This window comes from Muscardinus avellanarius (assembly GCF_963383645.1).
Source record: "Muscardinus avellanarius genome assembly, chromosome: 10".
Classification (NCBI taxonomy): domain Eukaryota; kingdom Metazoa; phylum Chordata; class Mammalia; order Rodentia; family Gliridae; genus Muscardinus; species Muscardinus avellanarius.
The window spans coordinates 50,143,216-50,162,195 of NC_137796.1; the positions used below are offsets into that span (position 1 = coordinate 50,143,216).

The 18,980-nt window shown below is 49.7% G+C and overlaps 1 protein-coding gene across 1 annotated transcript in view; it reads left to right on the forward strand.

Annotated features, from left to right (window-relative positions):
• Positions 1 to 14,330, forward strand: part of SIRT2 (sirtuin 2) — a gene marked incomplete at both ends in the record, with an annotated part of 29,198 nt that extends 14,868 nt beyond the window's left edge. Inside the window, 8 exon segments of the mRNA XM_080702755.1 lie at positions 8,985 to 9,114; positions 12,321 to 12,380; positions 12,650 to 12,705; positions 12,851 to 12,927; positions 13,009 to 13,060; positions 13,812 to 13,882; positions 13,998 to 14,064; positions 14,181 to 14,330. Of these exon segments, the coding sequence (XP_080558881.1) occupies positions 8,985 to 9,114; positions 12,321 to 12,380; positions 12,650 to 12,705; positions 12,851 to 12,927; positions 13,009 to 13,060; positions 13,812 to 13,882; positions 13,998 to 14,064; positions 14,181 to 14,330 (663 nt within the window).
• Between the last annotated feature and the right edge of the window lie 4,650 nt (positions 14,331 to 18,980).

Consider the following 18,980-nt stretch of genomic DNA (forward strand, 5'->3'; position numbering starts at 1 on the left):
TTCCTGCCTGCAACACGTAATGTGTGGATTTAACTCCACAGAGTTTTTTGGGTTTTTGTTTTGGTTTGGTTTTGGTTTTTGCAGTACTGGGATGGAACTCAGGGGGCATTCTACCTCCAAGGGACACCTCCAGTCAAATTTTTTAGTTTTTTTTTTTTTTTTTTAATGGTCTCACTCAGCTGCGAAGGGCCTAAGTAGCTGAGGCTGTTCATGAACCCCTATCCTCCTGTCTCAGCCTCCTGAATACTAGGACTACAAGTGTGTGCCACCATGCCCAGCCACATAGAGGTTTTAAATGGTTCCTTACAGAAAACATAGAAAGGTGAGCTGGGCGTGGTGGCGCACGCTAGTAATCCCAGCATTCTGGACATTTGTGGTATGGTTTGATTTAAATGTTTCAAACGGAGCCAGGCACTGCATGCTTGTAATCCTCTGCGCTTGGGAGGCTGAGACAGGAGGATCACACAGGTTTGAAACCACCCTCAGCTACTTGGTGAGACCCTGTTTCCAAATAAAGTATAAAATAGGTCTGGAAATATAGCCTGGAGGTAGAAAAGCCTTTGGGTTTCACCCCCAGTACCACCAAAAAAAAAAAAAAAAAAATTGTTTCAAACCTTCTGCCTCAGCCACCTTTTGACTCACTGGCCCAGTTTTCTGGAACACGGTATCTTTCCCTCCTCCTGAATTGTGATGACAGTGCACTTTAGAAGCTCTGTGTGGTGCTATTTTTAACTCAGGGCACAAGTGCCAGTTACACATGAGGACAGTTGTCATGTTCATTCTAATGACTGTGACCTCCGTAGTAAGCAGTTTCTTAGTACTTTATTTATTTATTTTGAAGTTCTGGGGATTGAATACAGGAGTATTCTACCTCCAAGCTACACTCCAGCCCTTTTTTTTTTTTTTTTTTTTTGGTGGTACTGGGGTTCCTGGAAGCCCTTCTACCTCCGGGCTACACTCCCAGACCTATTTTTACATTTTTATTTGGAAACGGTCTCCTAAGCCAGCGCGCGCGGCTGGCTTCGAACCTGCACGATCCTCCTGTCTCTGCCTCCCAAGCGCGGGGATTACAAGCGTGCGCCACCACGCTCAGCTCCAGCCCTGTTTTTTATTCTGATTTTGAAAAAGGTTCTCCGTTAGTTGCAGAGGGCCTCACTAAGCAGTTGAGGCTGGCCTCAAACCTGAGATCCTGCTGTCTCTGCCGCATCAGGTACCGGGATTACAAGCGTGCGCCACCACGCCCGGCTTCTTAGTACTTTGCTGCTGTTGTTGTTGTCCTGGGGATTGAACCCAGAGGCATCCTACCTTCAAGTTATACCCGCAGCCTGATTTTATTCATTATTTGGAAATGGACTCGCTAGGTTGATGGGTCTCACTGCTTTTGGAGGTTGTCCTTGAACCTGCAATCTTCCTGTGTCAGCCTCCCAAGTACTGGGATTACAAGAGCATGTATTGCCACGCCTGGCTTCTTTTTTTTTGCAGGTCTGGGATGGAACCCAGGGGCATTCAACCTCCGAGCTACATCCCCTGCTCTATTTTTTATTTTTTATTTTGAAACAGGGTCTCACTAAGTTGCAGAGGTCCTCACTAAATAGCTGAAGCTGTCTGTAAACCATGATCCTCCAGTCTCAGCCTCCCAAATGCTGGGATTACAAGCATGCACCGCCGTGCCTGGCTGTATGCCTGGGTTTTTAATTCTTAAATTATAACTATGGTATTTACTCAATACATGAAGTGCTCTATGTGGCTTTTTTTTCTTTTTTCACTTAACCTCTTGTCTGAAAGAACCTTCCATGTCCACACCTAAATAGCAGCTTCACAACTTTTTTTGTGTGTGGTACTGAGGATGGAACCCAGGGGCATTCTACCTCCAAGCTATACCCCCCAGCCCTATTTTTTATTCTTTATTTTGAAACAGGTTCTCACTGACTTGCGAGGGCCTCACTAAGTAGCTGAGGCTGTCGGTGAACTGCGATCCTCCGGTCTCAGCCTCCCGAATGCTGGGATTACAAGTGTACACCACCATGCCCGGCTCTCAGCTTCACAATTTTTAAAAGCTGAATCTTCGCTGGTATGTGACACATCCTTGTAATCCCAGTACTTGGGAGGCTGAGACAGGAAGATTACAAGTTTGAAGCCAGCCTTAGCAATTTAGTGAGGCTGTCAGCAACTTAGTGAGACCCTGTTCCCAAATGATAAAATAAAAAGGGCTGGGGATGTAGCTCAGAAGTAGACTGTCCCAGGGTTCAATCCTCAGTAACCTCCCCCCCCCTCCAAAAAAGAAATGAGTTTTAGCCAGGTACAGTGCTATAGACTTGTAATCCTAGCTACTTAGGAGGTTGAGGCAGGAAGATCAGAAGCTCAAGTGTAGCCTCAACAATTTAGCAAGACCCTGTCTCAAAAAAATAAACAAGTGGCATATGCCTATAATCCCAGCACTTGGCAATCTAAGACAGGAGGATCCTAGGTTTGCGGCTAGTGTGTGATAACTTAGCAAGACACTATTTTTTTTTAAGTGCTGGGGGTGCAGCTCAGTGGTAGAGCACTTGCCTAGCATGTGCGAGGCCCTGGCTTTCATCCTCAGCCCGGGGAGTGGGGAGGGTTTGAGTCTTTTTTTAGGAGATAGAGGAGTGCCAGGCAAATGCTTACGCTTCACCTCCAGCCTGGGCACTTGGTCTCATGTCTTGGTAAACACTTTGCCTTCATTTGCCTGTTTGTTTGTTTGTTTGTTTGTTTTTGGTGGTACTGGAGTTCCTGGAAGCCCTTCTACCTCCAGGATACACTCCCAGACCTATTTTTATACTTTTTTTATTTGGAAACAGGGTATCTTAAGCCAATTCGCCTGGCTTCGAACCTGCGCGATCCTCCTGTCTCCACCTCCCAAGCGCAGGGCTTACAAGCGTGCGCCACCACGCCCAGCGACATTTGTATTTAAATTGGCTTGGTGGTGCACGCTTGTAAGCCCCGTGCTTGGGAGGCGGAGACAGGAGGATCGCGCAGGTTCAAAGTCAGCCGCGCTGGCTTAAGAGACCCTGTTTCCAAATAAACAAAATATAAAATAGGTCTGGGAGTGTAACCCGAAGGTAGAAGGGTTTCCAGGAACCCCAGTACCACCAAACAATAATAATTAATAATAATAATAATAATAATAATAATAATAATAATAAATACAAATGTCACAGTGGGGAGAGTACCTGAGCTTCCCCCCACCCCTGTTCCCACTTGACTCTCCTCAACCTCAGCTTAGTTCAGTGGGGAAATAATGAGAGCATGCAGCCAGGCGTGGTGGCACACACCTGTAATCCCAGTACCTGGGAGGCTGAGACAGGAGGATGGCAGGTTTGAGGACAGCCTTGGCAGGATAGTGAGCTCTCAACTTAGTGAGACCCTATTTCAAAATAAAATAGGGATGGTGGTAGCTCAGAGGTAGAATGCACCTGGGTTCAATCCCCAGTAACACAAACAAAAATATGTACACACACACACACACACACACACACACCAGTCATGATGGCGTACTTAAGGGGAACATTCTTGGGAAGTTGTGAGCTGGGCCAGTTCATGAGCTGGGCCCAGCTAGGGGCCAAGGGCAGAGCCCTAGCCCAAACTCCTGGGCTGGGCGGTCCCCTTCAACATAGGCCACGACATTCACCCAGACGAAGTAACACCTTCTTTTCCATTTCTACCAACGCAACATATGGACCCAGGGCCACTCTGCTAGTGATAATATTTCAGTTGGGTTAGAGACCAAAAGGGAGCCGTGATTTAAATATCAGATTCCAGCTGGGTGTGATGGCACAAGTTTGTAATTCCAGCATTTGGGAGGCTAAGACAGGAGGATCATGGTTTGTAGAGAGCTTCAGCTACCTAGTAAGGCCCTCTGCAACTCAGTGAGACCATGTTTCAAAATAAAGAATAAAAAATAGGGCTGGGGGTATAGCTCGGAGGTAGAATGCCCCTGGGTTCCATCCCCAGTACCACAAAAAAAAAAAAAAAAAAAAAAAAAAGATTCCACATGAAGGTCCAGATTATTTCAGGCTCCTCCTGAAGATCCAGAAGAACAGGCTGCAGCTTGGGCGTCTTTTCAGGTGACAGCCACTGGCTGAAATTAAGTGGCCGCCACCCACTCAAGGAACTCCACCATTTACCCAGGGCCCTCCTCCCCACAGTGCCCTATTTCCTACAGCTAGAGCAGCCAGGTGTCCTGTGTCCTGTGTCTACTGTTGCTGTCCCTTTAGTGAAGAGCCGCTCCCTGGGCCATATTCTCTACCCTCCAGCTGCCCTCCCTAGAGGTCACTGCTGGCACTTGGTTCTTGTGTCTCCTTTGGACCAAATGCAGGTACACAAATTCCTGGTTGTTTGCGGCCTAAGAGTGTTTCGCTCAGTCACAGAGCACATATATGTCAGTGGCCCCATGAGCTTGTGTCTCCTGGCCGTGTGCACCTGTGCTCCCAGATATCCAGGAGGCTGGGGCAGGAGGATCGCTAGAGGGTAGGCGCTCAAGATCAGCCTGGGCAACAGCAAGACCAAGAAAGAAAGAGAAAGAGAGCCTGGCGAGGTGGCACACATCTGGAAGCCCAGTTCTTGGAAAGCTGAGACAGGGGAGTCACAGGTTTGAGGCTAGCCTCATCAACCTAGTGAGAGACCCTGTTTCAAAATAAAAAATAAAAAGGCTGGGGGCGGGTAGCTTGAGGGTAGAATGCCACTGGGTTAGATCCCCCAGCACCAAAGAATATTTAATTAGTTAATTAATTAAAAGATTTTATTGCCTCGTAACATGAGAGCTGTCCTACCTGTACAAGTGCACTCTGTGATCACACAGCGCGTTTCTCAGAGCGCGCTCCTCAGAGTGCGCTCCTGTTTTACTCAGCAGCAGCAGCAGCAGCAGCACACAATCGTGTGTTTCACATCCGCGCACACTGCCTGTGTTCTTCAGTGCCTTTTAATATCTTGAGATCATTTCATCTCAGTATCTGCAGATCTGCCACTCTTTTGGTTTACTTGTGGTTTCTCTCTCATCTATCCAAAGTGATGTCAAAGCCGGGCGTGGTGGCACAGGCTTAAGATCCTAGGACTTGGGAGGCTGAGACGGGAGGATCGCAAGTTCACAGCCAGCCTCAGCAACTTAATGAGGCCACCTGCAACTTAGTGAGACCCTGTTTCAAAAATAAAAGAATTAAACAGGGCTGGAGGTATATCTTGGAGGTAGGATGCCCCCAGGTTCAGTCCCCAGTACCACACGCACACAAACAGTGATGTCACAGAATAACGCAGAGATATTTACGTGCAGTAGCCCCTCCTCCTTATTTGTGATTTTTGGTCTCTGTGGTGTAGGAAACCTACAACCAACTATAGTCCAAAAGTATAAACTGGAAATTTCTCTCTTTTTTTGGCATTGATGAGGTTTGAAACCAGCGGCATTCTACCACTGAGCCTTAGCCCTATTTTTATTGTTTATTTTGAAACAGGGTCTCACTAAGTTGCAGAGGGTCTCACTAAGTAGCTGAGGCTGCCTGCAAACCTGTAATCCTCCTGTCTCGGGCTCCCAGGTACTGAGATTACAAGTGTGCACTACCATACCCGGCCCGAACTGGAAATTTTCAGAAGTAAACAATACATTTTCTTTTCTTTTTTGGGGAGTACCGGGGATGGAACCCAGGGGGCATTCTACCTTGGAGCAACACCCGCAGCCATATTTTGAAACAGGGTCTCAGTTGCAAAAGGCCTCACTAAGTAGCTGTGGCTGTCCGCAAATCATGATCCTCTTGTCTCAGCCTCCCACATGCTGGGATTAAAAGAACGCACCACCATGCCTAGCTAATAATTTATAAATTTTCAATTCAGCTCTCCTGAGTGGCATGGTGAAATCTTTTTCTTTTTCTTTTTCTTTTTTTTTTTTTTTGGTGGGGGGGGTCTGGAGATAGAACCCAGGGGCATTCCACTTCCGAACTACACCCTCTGCCCTATTTTTTCTTTCTTTCTTTTTTTTTTTTTTTTGTGGTGCTACTGGGGCCCTTCTACCTCTGGGCTACACTCCCAGACCTATTTTTTATATTTTTATTTGGAAACAGGGTCTCTTAAGCCAGCACAGCTGGCTTCGAACCTGGGCAATCCTCCTGTCTCCGCCTCCCAAGCGCGGGGGTTACAGGCGTGCACCACCACGCCCGGCTGCCTTGTTTATTTTTTTTTTTAATTCTTTATTTTGAAACCGGGTCTCACTGAGTTGCAGAGGGCCTCACTTAGTAGCTGAGGCTGTCCACGAACCGCGATCCTCCGGTCTCAGCCTCGCATGGTGAAATCTTGACTGAGACATTTACCATCTCTTTGTCCAGCAGATCCACACTGTATAAGCAGCCCGCCCGTGAGCTGGCCGGTAGCCATCCTAGTTATCATATTGACCTGTCCTGGTGTCATATTGCCTGTGTTCGTGTAACCATTATTTTATTTAATAAGGGGCCCAAAATGCAAGAGGAGTGATGCGAAAGAGGCAGCGGGGCGTACCGAGGAGCGACAGGAACTAGGTGGCAAAGCTGCAGGAAACAGGAAGAACGCTGTAGAGCTGGCCCCTTGTTTAGACGCCTCAACTCGCGTACAGTCCTTCAGCTGCCCAGGGTGGGGAAGCGATGAGCACTGAGCAGAAACCGCACTTCTCCTTGTGGGCCTTTGTCCTTCCTGGGGCGGTGGAGGTGCGTTAGGAGACCCTCTCCAAGTCAGCCACGAGCACGGGGAGACGCGGCCAGTGCCGCGCGGTGTCCTGTGTTGCTAAGCTGGGGTGTCTGTAGGGCAGGTGCGTTTAGTGGCACTTCCAACTTACGATGCTTTATGAGGATGTAACCCCCATCATAAGCCACTAGGCGTCTGTAGAGATAGGATTCATCTTTATCTGCGTTTTAGACTTCTACTGGGTATCTTGGGTATTTCATGTGTATAGGAGGAGACTGCCGTAATTCTTTTCTTTCTTTTCTTTTTCCTTTTTTTTTGGGGGGTGGGGACACTGGGGATTGAACCCAGGGCCATTCTACCTCCAAGATAGCCCCCCAGCCCTTATTTTTTATTTTGAAATAGGGCCTCACTAAGTTGCTGAGATCTCGCTAAGTAGCCGAGGCTGACCTGGAACCTGCGATCCTCCTGTCTCAGCCTCCCAAGCCCTGGGATTATAGGCATGTGCCACCATGCCTGGCTTTCTTTATTATTTCTTTCCTGCTTGCTTGCTTGCTTTCTTCTCTCTTTCTTCTTTCTTTTTTGTAATTCTTTTATATGTTATGTAGTTATATTCGTAAGCACACGCCATACTCACCAGTGAAGGAGTCAATCAGGAGGCTGAGTCAAGTTCCAGAGGCAAAGAAGGATTATATTGGAGCACAGGGGGGCAATGCACGGAGTCTGAGAACAAAGTCTCCTGTCTGCATGTTTTGAGGCTAAGCCGATGACTGGCTGAGGGCTGTCTTGGCTGGTCATCTGCCTTGAAAGGAAACCCTTTCCACCATTTATGGAATCTCTTGGAAGCCTTAAAGATTCAGCTCTGGGCCCCACGTGACAGGCCATAGCTGCATAACAGCTGTCAGTGCCCTTCATCAACACCTGTCTCAGCAGCAGTTGTCACGGGAAGCAAAGGCTGCTCCAGATGGACCCGTGTTTTAAGAAAAAGGAGAGAGCACAAATGTCCATGTGAATGAGAATATTCTGGCATGTTTAATACAGAAAATATCTTTCTTTAAAAAATATAAGAAGCGGCCATGGTGGTGCATGCTTGTAATCCCAGCATTTGGGGGGGCTGAAACAAGGAAATAGAGGTTCACAGCCAGCCTCAGCCACTTGGGCCATTTGCAACTCAGTAAGACCCTGTTTCCAAATAAAGAATTAAAAATAGGCCTGGGGGTGTAGCTCAGAGGTAAAATGCCCCTGGGTTCCATCCTCAATACCGCACACACACACTAAAAGATAGGTAGCCAGGTGCCAGGCACGGTGATGCACACTTGTAATCCCAGTACTTGGGAGACTGAGATAGGAGGATTGCTAATTGGAGGACAGCCTCAAAAACATAGCAAGACCCTCAGTGACTTGGTGAGACCTATGTCAAAAATTTAAAAAAATAGGCCATGTTTAGATTACACTTGTAATTCCTGTACTTGGGAGGCTGAGAAAGGAGGATCACAGGTTTGAAATCAGCCTCAGCAAGTAGTAAGACTCTCATCAACCTAGCAAGACCCTGTTTCTCTCTTTTTTTTTTTTAATGGTTGGGTACCATACAAGGATGCAGCTTCTAAAGGGGCTTCATTACAACCAGGACATTATAGATTTGTACATTTATTTCCACAAATTTCTGAGAGTGGCAATAAAGTATTTGGCTCTGGAACAAAACAATTTTCTGAAAAAAATAGAAGGAAAGTGATCTAAATATGCAGAAAATGCCAAATGGGCTGGTGGTAGCAGTGGCCCTGGCCTTATAGAAAAGTATTTGAGTTTGATTTTTATTTAGTCATTCATTCATTCATTAGTGGAGTCTTACTAAGTTGCCCAGGCTGGCCTCAAACTTGTGGTCCTCCTGCCTCAGCCTCCCTGCAGACAGGGATTATAGGTGCAGGCCACTTGTCACCCCTTCACTGTCACCACTGGGTGAACAGAACGGTTTTCTTTTTTTCTTTCTCTCTTTTTTTTTTTTTTTTTTTTTTGGTGGTACTGGGGTTCCTGGAAGCCCTTCTACCTCTGGGCTACACTCTCAGACCTATTTTATTTTTATTTGGAAACAGGGTCTCTTAAGCCAGAGAGGCTGGCTTCGATCCTGCGCGATCCTCCTGTCTCTGCCTCCCAAGCGCGGGGAGTACAGGCGTGCGCCACCTCGCCCGGCAACAGAACGGTTCTCAGACATTCCCTGCCACTTCTCCCTCTCTCCTCCCCTGCCCAAGCAGTCCCATCCTGATTTGACTCCTGGCCCAGGAGCGGGGGATTTGCTCCTGACTTCTTCCTTCTGTCCGTCTCTCTAGAACATAGACACCCTGGAGCGAGTGGCGGGGCTGGAGCCTGAGGACCTGGTGGAGGCCCACGGCACCTTCCACACATCGCACTGCATCAGCCCGCAGTGCAGGCGCGAGTACCCGCTGAGCTGGATGAAAGGTGAGGGGCAGAGGCCGCTGCGAGCCAGGCTCCTCTCTGCTGCTCCTCGGGCAGAGCAGGGGCGGCACGTCGTGGGCGCCACTTCTGTCTTGCTCGGGAATTTGGCTCTTACCCCCTCCCTGCTGTGGTCCTGGAGACTGAACCTAGGGATGCTCTGCCCTAATTTTTTTTTTAGGGGACTGAACCCCAGAGCATCCTACTCCAAGCTATATCCCCAGCTCTTTTTATTTTTTATTTTTTAATTTATTTATTGTTGGTACTGGGGTTCCTGGAAGCCCTTCTACCTCCGGGCTACACTCCCAGACCTATTTTTACATTTTTATTTGGAAACAGGGTCTCCTAAGCCAGCGAGGCTGGCTTCGAACCTGCGCGATCCTCCTGTCTCTGCCTCCCAAGCGCGGGCATTACAAGCGTGCGCCACCACACCCGGCTCCCCAGCTCTTTTAATTTTTATTTTGAAAGAGGGTCTTACTAAGTTACTGAAGCTAACCATAAACCTGTGATCCTTCTGTCTCAGCGTGTGCCACCATGCCTGGCTTCCCGGCTCTTTTAAAAAGTTTTTACTTTGAAGCCGGGCATGGTGGCTCATAATTGTAATCCCAGCATTCGGGAGGCTGAGACAGGAGGATCGAGGTTCATGGACAGCCTCAGCTACTTAGTGGGGCCCTTTGCAACTCAGTGAGACCCTGCTTCAAAATAAAGAATATAAAATAGGGCTGGGAATGTAGCTCAGAGGTATAATTCCCCTGGATTCCATCCCCAGTACTGCAAAAAAAAAAAAAAAATTATTTTGAAACAGAGTCTCACTAAGTTGCCCAGGCTGGCCTTGGACTTGCTGTCCTCCTGCCTCAGCCTCCCAAGTAACAGGGATTAAATTAACTTTTAATTTTCAGTTGTGTGCCACCATACCCCACTTTTAGTTTGTAACTGATTACATTCTTACTCATTGAAATTGTACAAGTCACAGTGGTTTTGACTGTACAAGTAGAACTCTGGCGTGTGGTGCTGGATGCGGGCCTGGTGCTGGCACGAGGAGCACAGACCACAGGACTGGCTGGGGTGCTCATCCCCGTTCATGCCAGGACAGAGTGTTCAGGAAGGACTGTCAGCTGGCCCACACATCTTGAATGCCTGCGAGCCTATTTCTGACATCCCTTGTGCTGACTGAGGAGGCCCCATGTCACCATGGGAAGCCATTTCTGATCCTTTTTATGCTGACCTAACAGAGCCTCTGGTGTCCACACCAGGTCAAGACAGCTGCGGCGTTTGCAGTAGTGACTCTGGAGGGTGGCCTTTCTGACAAAATGCCAGCCAGCTGCCCCTAGGCTGAGGATCGCTGCATCGCCCTACGGCACGCAGCTGGGGCGAGTACAATGAACAGCACCCCATTGTGTCTCAGTGCAGCATCACAGGCACCACCCACAAAATGGGCTGTTGCTGATGCAGAAATATTCAAAAGGGCAGCCGTTGAAACAACGCTCTGTAAACATCTGTTGAATGAATGAATGGTTGAACCAATGTGTTGGAATACTATGGATGGCAAGCGACAGGAATGCTTAACAGGTGTGTGTGTGTGTGTGTGTGTGTGTGTGTGTGTGTGTGTGTGTGTGTGTTACTGACCATTGACCCGAATGAGGCAGTCTGCCTCCAAGCTACACTTTCAGCCCTATTTTATTTTTATGTTGAAATAAGGTCTCACTAGGTTGATGAGTCTCACTACTTGCTAAGGCTGTCCTTGAACCTGCGATCTTCCTGTCTCAGCCTCCCGAGTACTGGGATTACAAGTGTGCGCCACCACGCCCAGCTTGCTCTCCATCTTTCTAGTCCATAAACAGTAAGGAGTGTGACTGTCCTCAGGACACTGTGAGGGGATCTGATACAGCAGCTGGGCATAAAGGGTTTATCCCCAGCCCAGGATCATCTGTGTCTGTCCCTCTCTTCTGCCTCTCTGACCCAGGGGGACTAGGGCCACCCTCCTAAGACCCATTAGAAGAACTTCACTCCCTTTCTTAGTGGGGGGCTTGGTAGGGGTGGGTGTCAGCTCACCCGTTTGTTCCTTTGCTCATTGTTCTATCCAATAGCTGTGAACAAGCCTGATGTGGTAGTGAACACCCGTAATCTCCGTATATGAGAGGCTGCGACAGGAGGATCACAGGTTTGAGCCAGCCTCAGCAACTTAGCAAGACTCTCGGCAGAAAGACCCCGTTTCAAGGCCAGGTGTGGTGGCACCTGCTTGTAACCCCAGGCCTTGGAAGGCTGAGACAGAAGGATGGCAGGTTGGAGGACAGCCTCAGCAAGTAGTGAGACTGTCATCAACCTAACGAGACCCTGTTTCAAAATAAAAATAAAATATGGCTGGGGATGGGGATGTAGCTTGGAGGTACAGTACCCCTGGGTTCAATCCCTAGTCACACACACACACACACACACACACAAAGATAAGAAAAAAGAAAAAGACCCTGTTTCAGAAATAAGAGCTGGAAAGCCAGGTGTGGTGGCCCCTGCTGTAATCCCAGTACTTGGGAGACTAAGACAGGATTCAAAGCCAGCCTCAGCTACTTAGTAATGTTCTTAGCAACTTAGTGAGACCCTGTTTCCAAATAAAATATAAAAGATAGGTCTGGGAGTGGAGGAGAGAGAGAGAGGGGGGGGGAGGGAGGGAGAGGGAGAAAGAGAAAGAAAGAAAGAAAGAAAGAAGGAAAGAAAGAAAGAAGGAAGGAAGGAAGAAAGAAAAGCCGGGCATGGTGGTGCACACTTGTAATCCCTGCGCTTGGGAGGCTGAGACAGGAGGATCGCACAGGTTCAAAGCCAACCTCAGCTATGTAGCGAGGCTCTCAGCAACTTAGTGAGACCCTACTTCCAAATAATATATAAAAAAAGGTCTGGGAGTATAGCCCGGAGGTAGAAAGCCTCTGGGTTCCACCCCCAGTAGAAAGAAAGAAAGAAAGAAAGAAAGAAAGAAAGAAAGAAAGAAAGAAAGAAAGAAAGAAGAAAAAGAGAAATAAGGGCTAGAAGTATAGCTCTGTGTTCCCCTAGGTTCAATCCCCAGTACCAGTAAAAAAAAGAAGGGGGGAGATCCTTTCTGAGCAGGGCAGCCATCCCAGGAGCATCTAGTGGGCGGGTGTGTGCGTTGGTGGTGGAGGAAGGGGGTGGGAGGGGGCTGCAGCCCAGGCCTCACATCCCTCTCTCTGCCATCTCCCCACCAGAGAAGCTCTTCACAGAGACAACTCCTCGGTGCGAGAAATGTCAGAGCGTGGTAAAGCCTGGTGAGCCCGGAGACAGGGACCCGCCTTGGGGGGATAGGGCTGGACCCCGCTCACCGACCCCTTCCAAAGGCCCCCTGCCCACCCCACCTCTGGCCACCCCCACTCCCTGGCCACCCAGAGAGTGGAGAGTGGAGTTCTCTTCCCCCGCCACCCCCACTGCTTGCCAGCTGGCAGCCAGCCCGTGGCCTTCCTCCACTCTTGCCCGCTCTCTCTGTCTCCATGTCACTGTCTCTTCTGTCTCTGTGTCCATCCGTCCGTCTCTGCCTCAGACATCATATTTTTCGGCGAGAACCTCCCAGCGCGCTTCTTCTCCTGCATGCAGTCCGTAAGTGTGTCTACCTCTCTTCCACCGAGCTGGGGCAGCCTGGGACCTTCCCCGGAGAAAGCAGCTTCCTCAGCCTCTGTGGCCGGGCTGGCTGTTGGCCGGGGTGGGCAGAGGACCCCGAGCCCTCATGGCAGCTCCCCCATAGGACTTCCTGAAAGTGGACCTCCTCATCATCATGGGTACCACCCTGCAGGTGCAGCCCTTCGCATCCCTCATCAGCAAGTAGGTCGGGGGCCAGGGCTGTGGGGGCCGGCTGGGACGGGGAGCCGAGGCAGACCCTGACACCCAGCTCCCTTCCCCCAGGGCCCCCCTCTCTACCCCGCGCCTGCTCATCAACAAGGAAAAGACAGGCCAGGTAAGTGCTGTGGCTCTAGCCGCCCCTTCCCTCTGCCATCACTTGGGGCTTCCCTCCACCAGCCTCCTCAGAATGGGGGGGCTGCTCTCAGAGGGAATCCCAAGTAGAGTCCCAGTGCTTTGGACCCTCAGCTCGGGCGCTGGCAGTCAAGGTGGTGGAGTGGTCAGGTTCCAGGCTACCAGACTCTACAGGCCTCTGAGTCATTAAAGGACCTGTTGGACCAAGTGACAGAATCCCAACTCAGACCTAAAGAAACCCCCAGAATGGAGTGATTCCTGGGACCCAAGAGTCAGGGCAAGGGGAAGGAGGTGCAGCCGGACCCAGGGCCACAGCACAGTCCAGGCTGCCCTCCTCTCTCTGCTGCTTCCTGGGGCAACCTGACTCCCAGCCAGGTGCTCCCTCCTGGGGAAGCCCTGCTGGCAACAGTACCCTGACAGGGAAATGGGGCACAGATGCTAGGCAGGCACAGTCATTCTGGGGCCTGACTCCATCCCGGATGCGGTATTTTACGTTATATTTTCGGCCCACAGTTGGTTGAATCCACAGGTGCAGACCCTGGGGATCTGGGGGGCTGACTGTGGTGTATTAACTCATTGACATTACAGCCATATCAGGAATCCCATGAGTATCCCTGTTGCACAGATGAGGAGACAGAGGCACAGACAGGCCCAGTCACTTGACAAGTCACAAAGCTGGGGTGCAAAGCCAGGCCACCTGGCTCCAGGGCCTGTGTTCTTCCCCACCCCTGCAGATGGACCCCTTCCTAGGAATGATGATGGGCTTTGGAGGAGGCATGGACTTTGACTCCAAGAAGGCCTACAGGTGAGGCCTGGGCCGCGTGTTGGTGGACGGGGCTGAGTGGAGGCACGGCGGGGCTCGCCAACCTCAGAGAGCTGGCGGGGCCTCGGCCAGAGCCTGACCCTCTCCTGCTCCCCAGGGACGTGGCCTGGCTGGGTGACTGTGACCAGGGCTGCCTGGCCCTCGCTGACCTCCTCGGATGGAAGGTGAGGAGCTGGAAGAGCTGACCCTCCTGAGCCCAGCCTTACCCCGCCGCTGCCCCTCGGGTCCTCTGACCCCCAGGTATAGGTGACCTCCGGTTTCTGTCAACTTTGTCCCGCAGAAGGAACTGGAGGACCTTGTCCGGAAGGAGCATGCCAGCATAGATGCCCAGTCGGGGCCAGGGGCGCCCAACCCCACCACTTCCCCCAGGAAGTCTCCACCTCCTGCCAAGGAGGAGGCCAGCACCGCAGAGGGGGAGAAGCCCCAGTGACGCCCCATTTCCAGGCAGGACCGCGGCGCCCCAGCCAGCACCTGCCCACTAACTTGCAGCTCTTGTCTGGGAGCTCAGTCTCTTAACCACTCTCTCCAAAACTGTGGGGTTCCAGCAGCCCCCCCACTGGATCCTAGCAAATCTCTAACAGCCCAGCACTCTAACCACTGCAGGGGCAAGGAGCAGCCTCCCTAACCTCTAACTGCTCCCAGGGCCAGGGCATCCCCAGACTTGTAACCATTGCACAACAGGGGGTTGGAGGCCCCCCTACTATTCCCAGGGCCCCATGGCCAAGTAACCTATGCTGGGTGGGAGTGTGGGCCTCCAGATATAATTCATACCCTGTGTGTGGTGGGAGAGCTCTGAGCCCGAAGGACTCCCGGGTCTCTGCCTCCAACTCCCAAAGCGGGTGCTGGGCCCCCTTCCCTTGAAATCACTTTCCCATGTGGAGTTGGGCAGAAGACATTGCTTATTGGGGACAAATTAAAAGCAAAAACAAAACCAACTAACTACCAGCTGTCTGGGCTCTCTGTTCCTTGGGCACATGCAGTAGCTGGTGGGGGTTGGGAGTGAGGTCCTGAGCCACTGAACACCAGAACTTCTCCAGGCTCCTGCGAGAGAGAGTGAGGGCGCCCAGAAGGGACTGCAGGGCTGTGCAGGGCCTTACAGCTCTTAGCACTGGGCTCTAGGTTTCACAGGGTCTATTCCTCAGAGCCAGGTCTTTTAAGACCTGAGCCCCGGAAAGAGGGAGGAAGGTTGAGTTCAGATACCCCCAGCCCCGCCTCTTCCCCTGCCTGCTCAGCTTCCTCTCCAGGGGAACTCTTTCACTTCCTCCTACCGCAGGCCTCCCCTCGGAACAGGTAGGGCCCCCAGGGACCCACATCTGGCCTCTTCACCTCCAGCTGCCTCCCTCTGCTACCACAGCAGCCCCCATCCAACCCTGCTCAGCACCACCCATGCCTTTAGGTGGGCCCTGGTGAAGATACCTGCCTCTCTCTCCCAGCCCCCTCCTTCCTGTCTCCCCTAGATAGTACACCTGCCCCTGCTCTCCTCCTTCCTAGAGCCCTGCGCTGCTAAGTAGATGCCTTCTTTGCTAGCTGTTTTTTGTCCGTATTATATATCCCTCAACAGGAATGAAAACTCTCAGACTAAGGGACTGTCCTGTTTATCACCCTCCCTGCAGGGCACTGGCATATAATCCTAGATGTACTTTGAGTAATGATGGATGGGTGGATGGATGGATTGATTCTCTCTTCTTAGACCCAGGTTTCCTATTGCTGGGACTGCTGCAGGGAAAATATTCAAACATGCTCACCCAAAGTGATAACCCCTTTTTTGGCTCTGTACTTGGTTAAGAATTGGGGTCTGAAGCTGGGTGTGGTGGCACAAGTTTGTAATCCCAGTACTTGGGAGGCTGAAATAAAAGGATCATGTAGGTTTGAAGCCAGCCTTAGCTACTTAGCCTCTCAGCAACTTAGTGAGACCCTGTTTCAAAATAAAATATGAAATAGGTATGGGGGTATAGCCCAGAGGTAGATTCCATCCCCACAAAAAAAAAAAAAAAAAAAAAGAATTGGGATCTGGACGGGCGTGGTGGCACACTCTTGTAATACCAGTACTCAGGAGGCTGGGACAGGAGGATCACAGGTTCGCGGCCAACCTCAGCTACTTAGGCCCTCTGCAATTTAGTGAGACCCTGTTTCAAAATAAAGAATTAAAAATAGGGTTAAGCTGGGCGTAGTGACGCACACTTGCAACCCTTGCATTTGGGAGATTGAGACAGGAAGATCGTGGTTCACAGACAGCCTTGGCTGCTTAGGCCCTCTGCAACTCAGTGAGACCTTGTTTCAAAATAAAGAATAAAAAATAGGGCTGGAGGTGTAGCTCGGAGGTAGAATGCCCATGGGTTCCATCCCCAGACCCGAAAAAAAAATATATATATATATATATTTTAGCTTTTCTGTATGTTTAAAAAAATTTTTTTGTGATGCTGGAGACTGAACCCAGGGACATTCTACCTCCAATCTACACCCCCAGCCCAATTTTTTCTTTATTTTGAAACAGGATCTCACTAAGTTGAGGAGGGTCTCACTAAGTAGCTGTGGCTGGCTGAAAACCTGCAGTCCTCCTGTCTCAGCCTCCCAAGTACTACTGGGATTACAAGTGCCACCATGCCCAGCTGTTTAATTTTTTTTTTTTTTTTTTTTGGTGGTACTGGGGTGGAACCCAGAGGCTTTCTACCTCCGGGCTATACTCCCAGACCTATTTTTTATACTTTATTTGGAAACAGGGTCTCACTAAGTTGCTGAGAGCCTCACTAAGTAGCTGAGGCTGGCTTTGAACCTGTGCGATCCTCCTGTCTCAGCCTCTCAAGCGTGGGGATTACAAGCGTGCGCCCCCATGCCCGGCTCCTAAAATTTTTTATATGAAAATGTTGGGAGAAAATGCTGTAGGGCCTCTCTGTGGTCTGGGAAGGGGAGAAGAGTGCGTATTCTAGTACAACTGGCAAATGTAAGCCTACCACAGGCCAAGACATTTTCTAGGCCTGATTTTGGCATGGGTTGCTGTTCAGCTGGTCCACATTCATAATGACTGCCGCATTTGTGAAATCTTGGAATATTCCACACCACTGCTAAGTAGCTGCTGTTGTGAGCCCTCCCCCATTCAGGACACACCAGCCCACCAGCCTTTCTTTTTTTCTTTTCTTTCTTTTCTTTCTTTTCTTTCTTTCTTTCTTTCTTTCTTTCTTTCTTTCTTTCTTTCTTTCTTTCTTCTTTCCTTTCCTTTCCTTTCCTTTCTTTTTTTTTGTAGTTCTGGAGATGGGACCCAGAGGCATTCCACCTCTGACCTACACCCCCAGCCCTATTTTTTATTCTTTATTTTTTTTATAAATTTTTATTGGTGCATTGTATTCATACATCTCAGTGGGATAAAAAACCTTGTGGAGATATACATCCACACATCACCCAATCTGCCTCTACCCAATCTCTAACCCCTTCCCTCTCCTTCCCTCCTACCCATGCTTGGCTTCCTGATTGACTTTGATGTTTAAGTACATCATGTGCTTTAAGAATTTCCCTTATCCTCCCTCTTATCCCCTCAGATATGTCACCTTCATTGCTCCTCTATAGGGTCCCTTCATCTAGAGTTCCTCCTGTTACCCATTTCTCCCTAATATTTTACACATTAAGAAAAGCATTTGAGCCGGGCATGGTGGCGCACGCTTGTAATCCCCGCACTTGGGACGCGGAGACAGGAGGATCGCGCAGGTTCAAGCCAGCCGCGCTGGCTTAAGAGACTCTGTTTACAAATAAAAAAGTATAAAAATAGGTCTGGGAGTGTAGCCCGGAGGTAGAAGGGTTTCCAGGAACCCCAGTACCACAAAAAAAAAAAAGCATCTGATTTCTTATTTTTTGTGACATTTCACTGTAAATGCCATACTTTTGCTCTCCCTTATGGCTGGGCAAAATTCCATTGTGTACTACGTATCCCATAGTTTTGAAATTCACTCATTCGTTGAAGGACCTCTTGGCTGGTTCCATGATTTGGCAATGGTGAACTGTGCAGCTATGAACATGGTTGTTCATGCATTAGTTTGGTATTTTGGTTTTCATTCTTTTTGGTAGATGCCCAGAGGTAGTATTGCTGGATCATATGGTAAGTTTATTTTCCTTCTTCTGAGGATCTTCTATACTGTTCTCCAAAGTGGTTGCACCAACTTGCAATCCCACCAACAATGTATTAGAGTTTCTATTTCTCCACACTTATTCCCATTTACTGAAAACCTGAAAGCCAGAGGTGAGTAACTTTGAAAGGATGATCCACTCACAACCAATTTTTTCTTAAATAGAGGTCACTTGGATCTGGAAATCTGCTGAGAGATTAGGTGAGAAAGTGGCAGCTTCTGTTGCTTCCTGGCCACACAGTTGAAGAAACCCGCTGGCTCTATGCTGTGGAGCAGGCCCAGTTCCAGGCCTGCCGAGCAACAGGCTCCAGGCCCAGCCTCACTGACTCCAGACCCGGCCTCGCTGTGCAGCAGGCTCCAGGCTTGGCCTGCTGGCTCCTGACCTGGCCTCGCCACACGGCAGGCTCTGGGCTTGCTGCCTGGCAGGTTCTGGTTCCTGTCACTGTGGGCATGATGTTTACAGAGGTTCCTATATTTCCCTCCACATATATTTTAGTAGGAGAAAATAGCATGTGTCATTTGCAGAAGCTGAGAGCCCAATTCTCTAGCAGGAATGGATTTTATTTATTTATTTATTTATTTATTTATTTATTTGGTGGTACTGGGGTTCCTGGAAGCCTTTCTACCTCCGGGCTACACTCCCAGATCTATTTTTACATTTTTATTTGGAAACAGGGTCTCCTAAGCCAGCGCACACGGCTGGCTTTGAACCTGTGCGATCCTCCTGTCTGCCTCCCCAGTGCGGGGATTACAATTGTGCGCCACTATGCCTGGCACAGCAGCAATGGATTTTATCTCCCCATTGAAAGCGGAAGCTTACAGCCTCACCATGGAGAGCGGGATTCGCTGCTCCAAGCACACCCTGACCCTCAGCGGCGTGCAGGGGAGCGCAACAGCCATGAGCTAAGGTCTCCTGGGACACCCAGTGCAGCGAATCACCCCAGCAATATGGGCGGGGCTCCCTT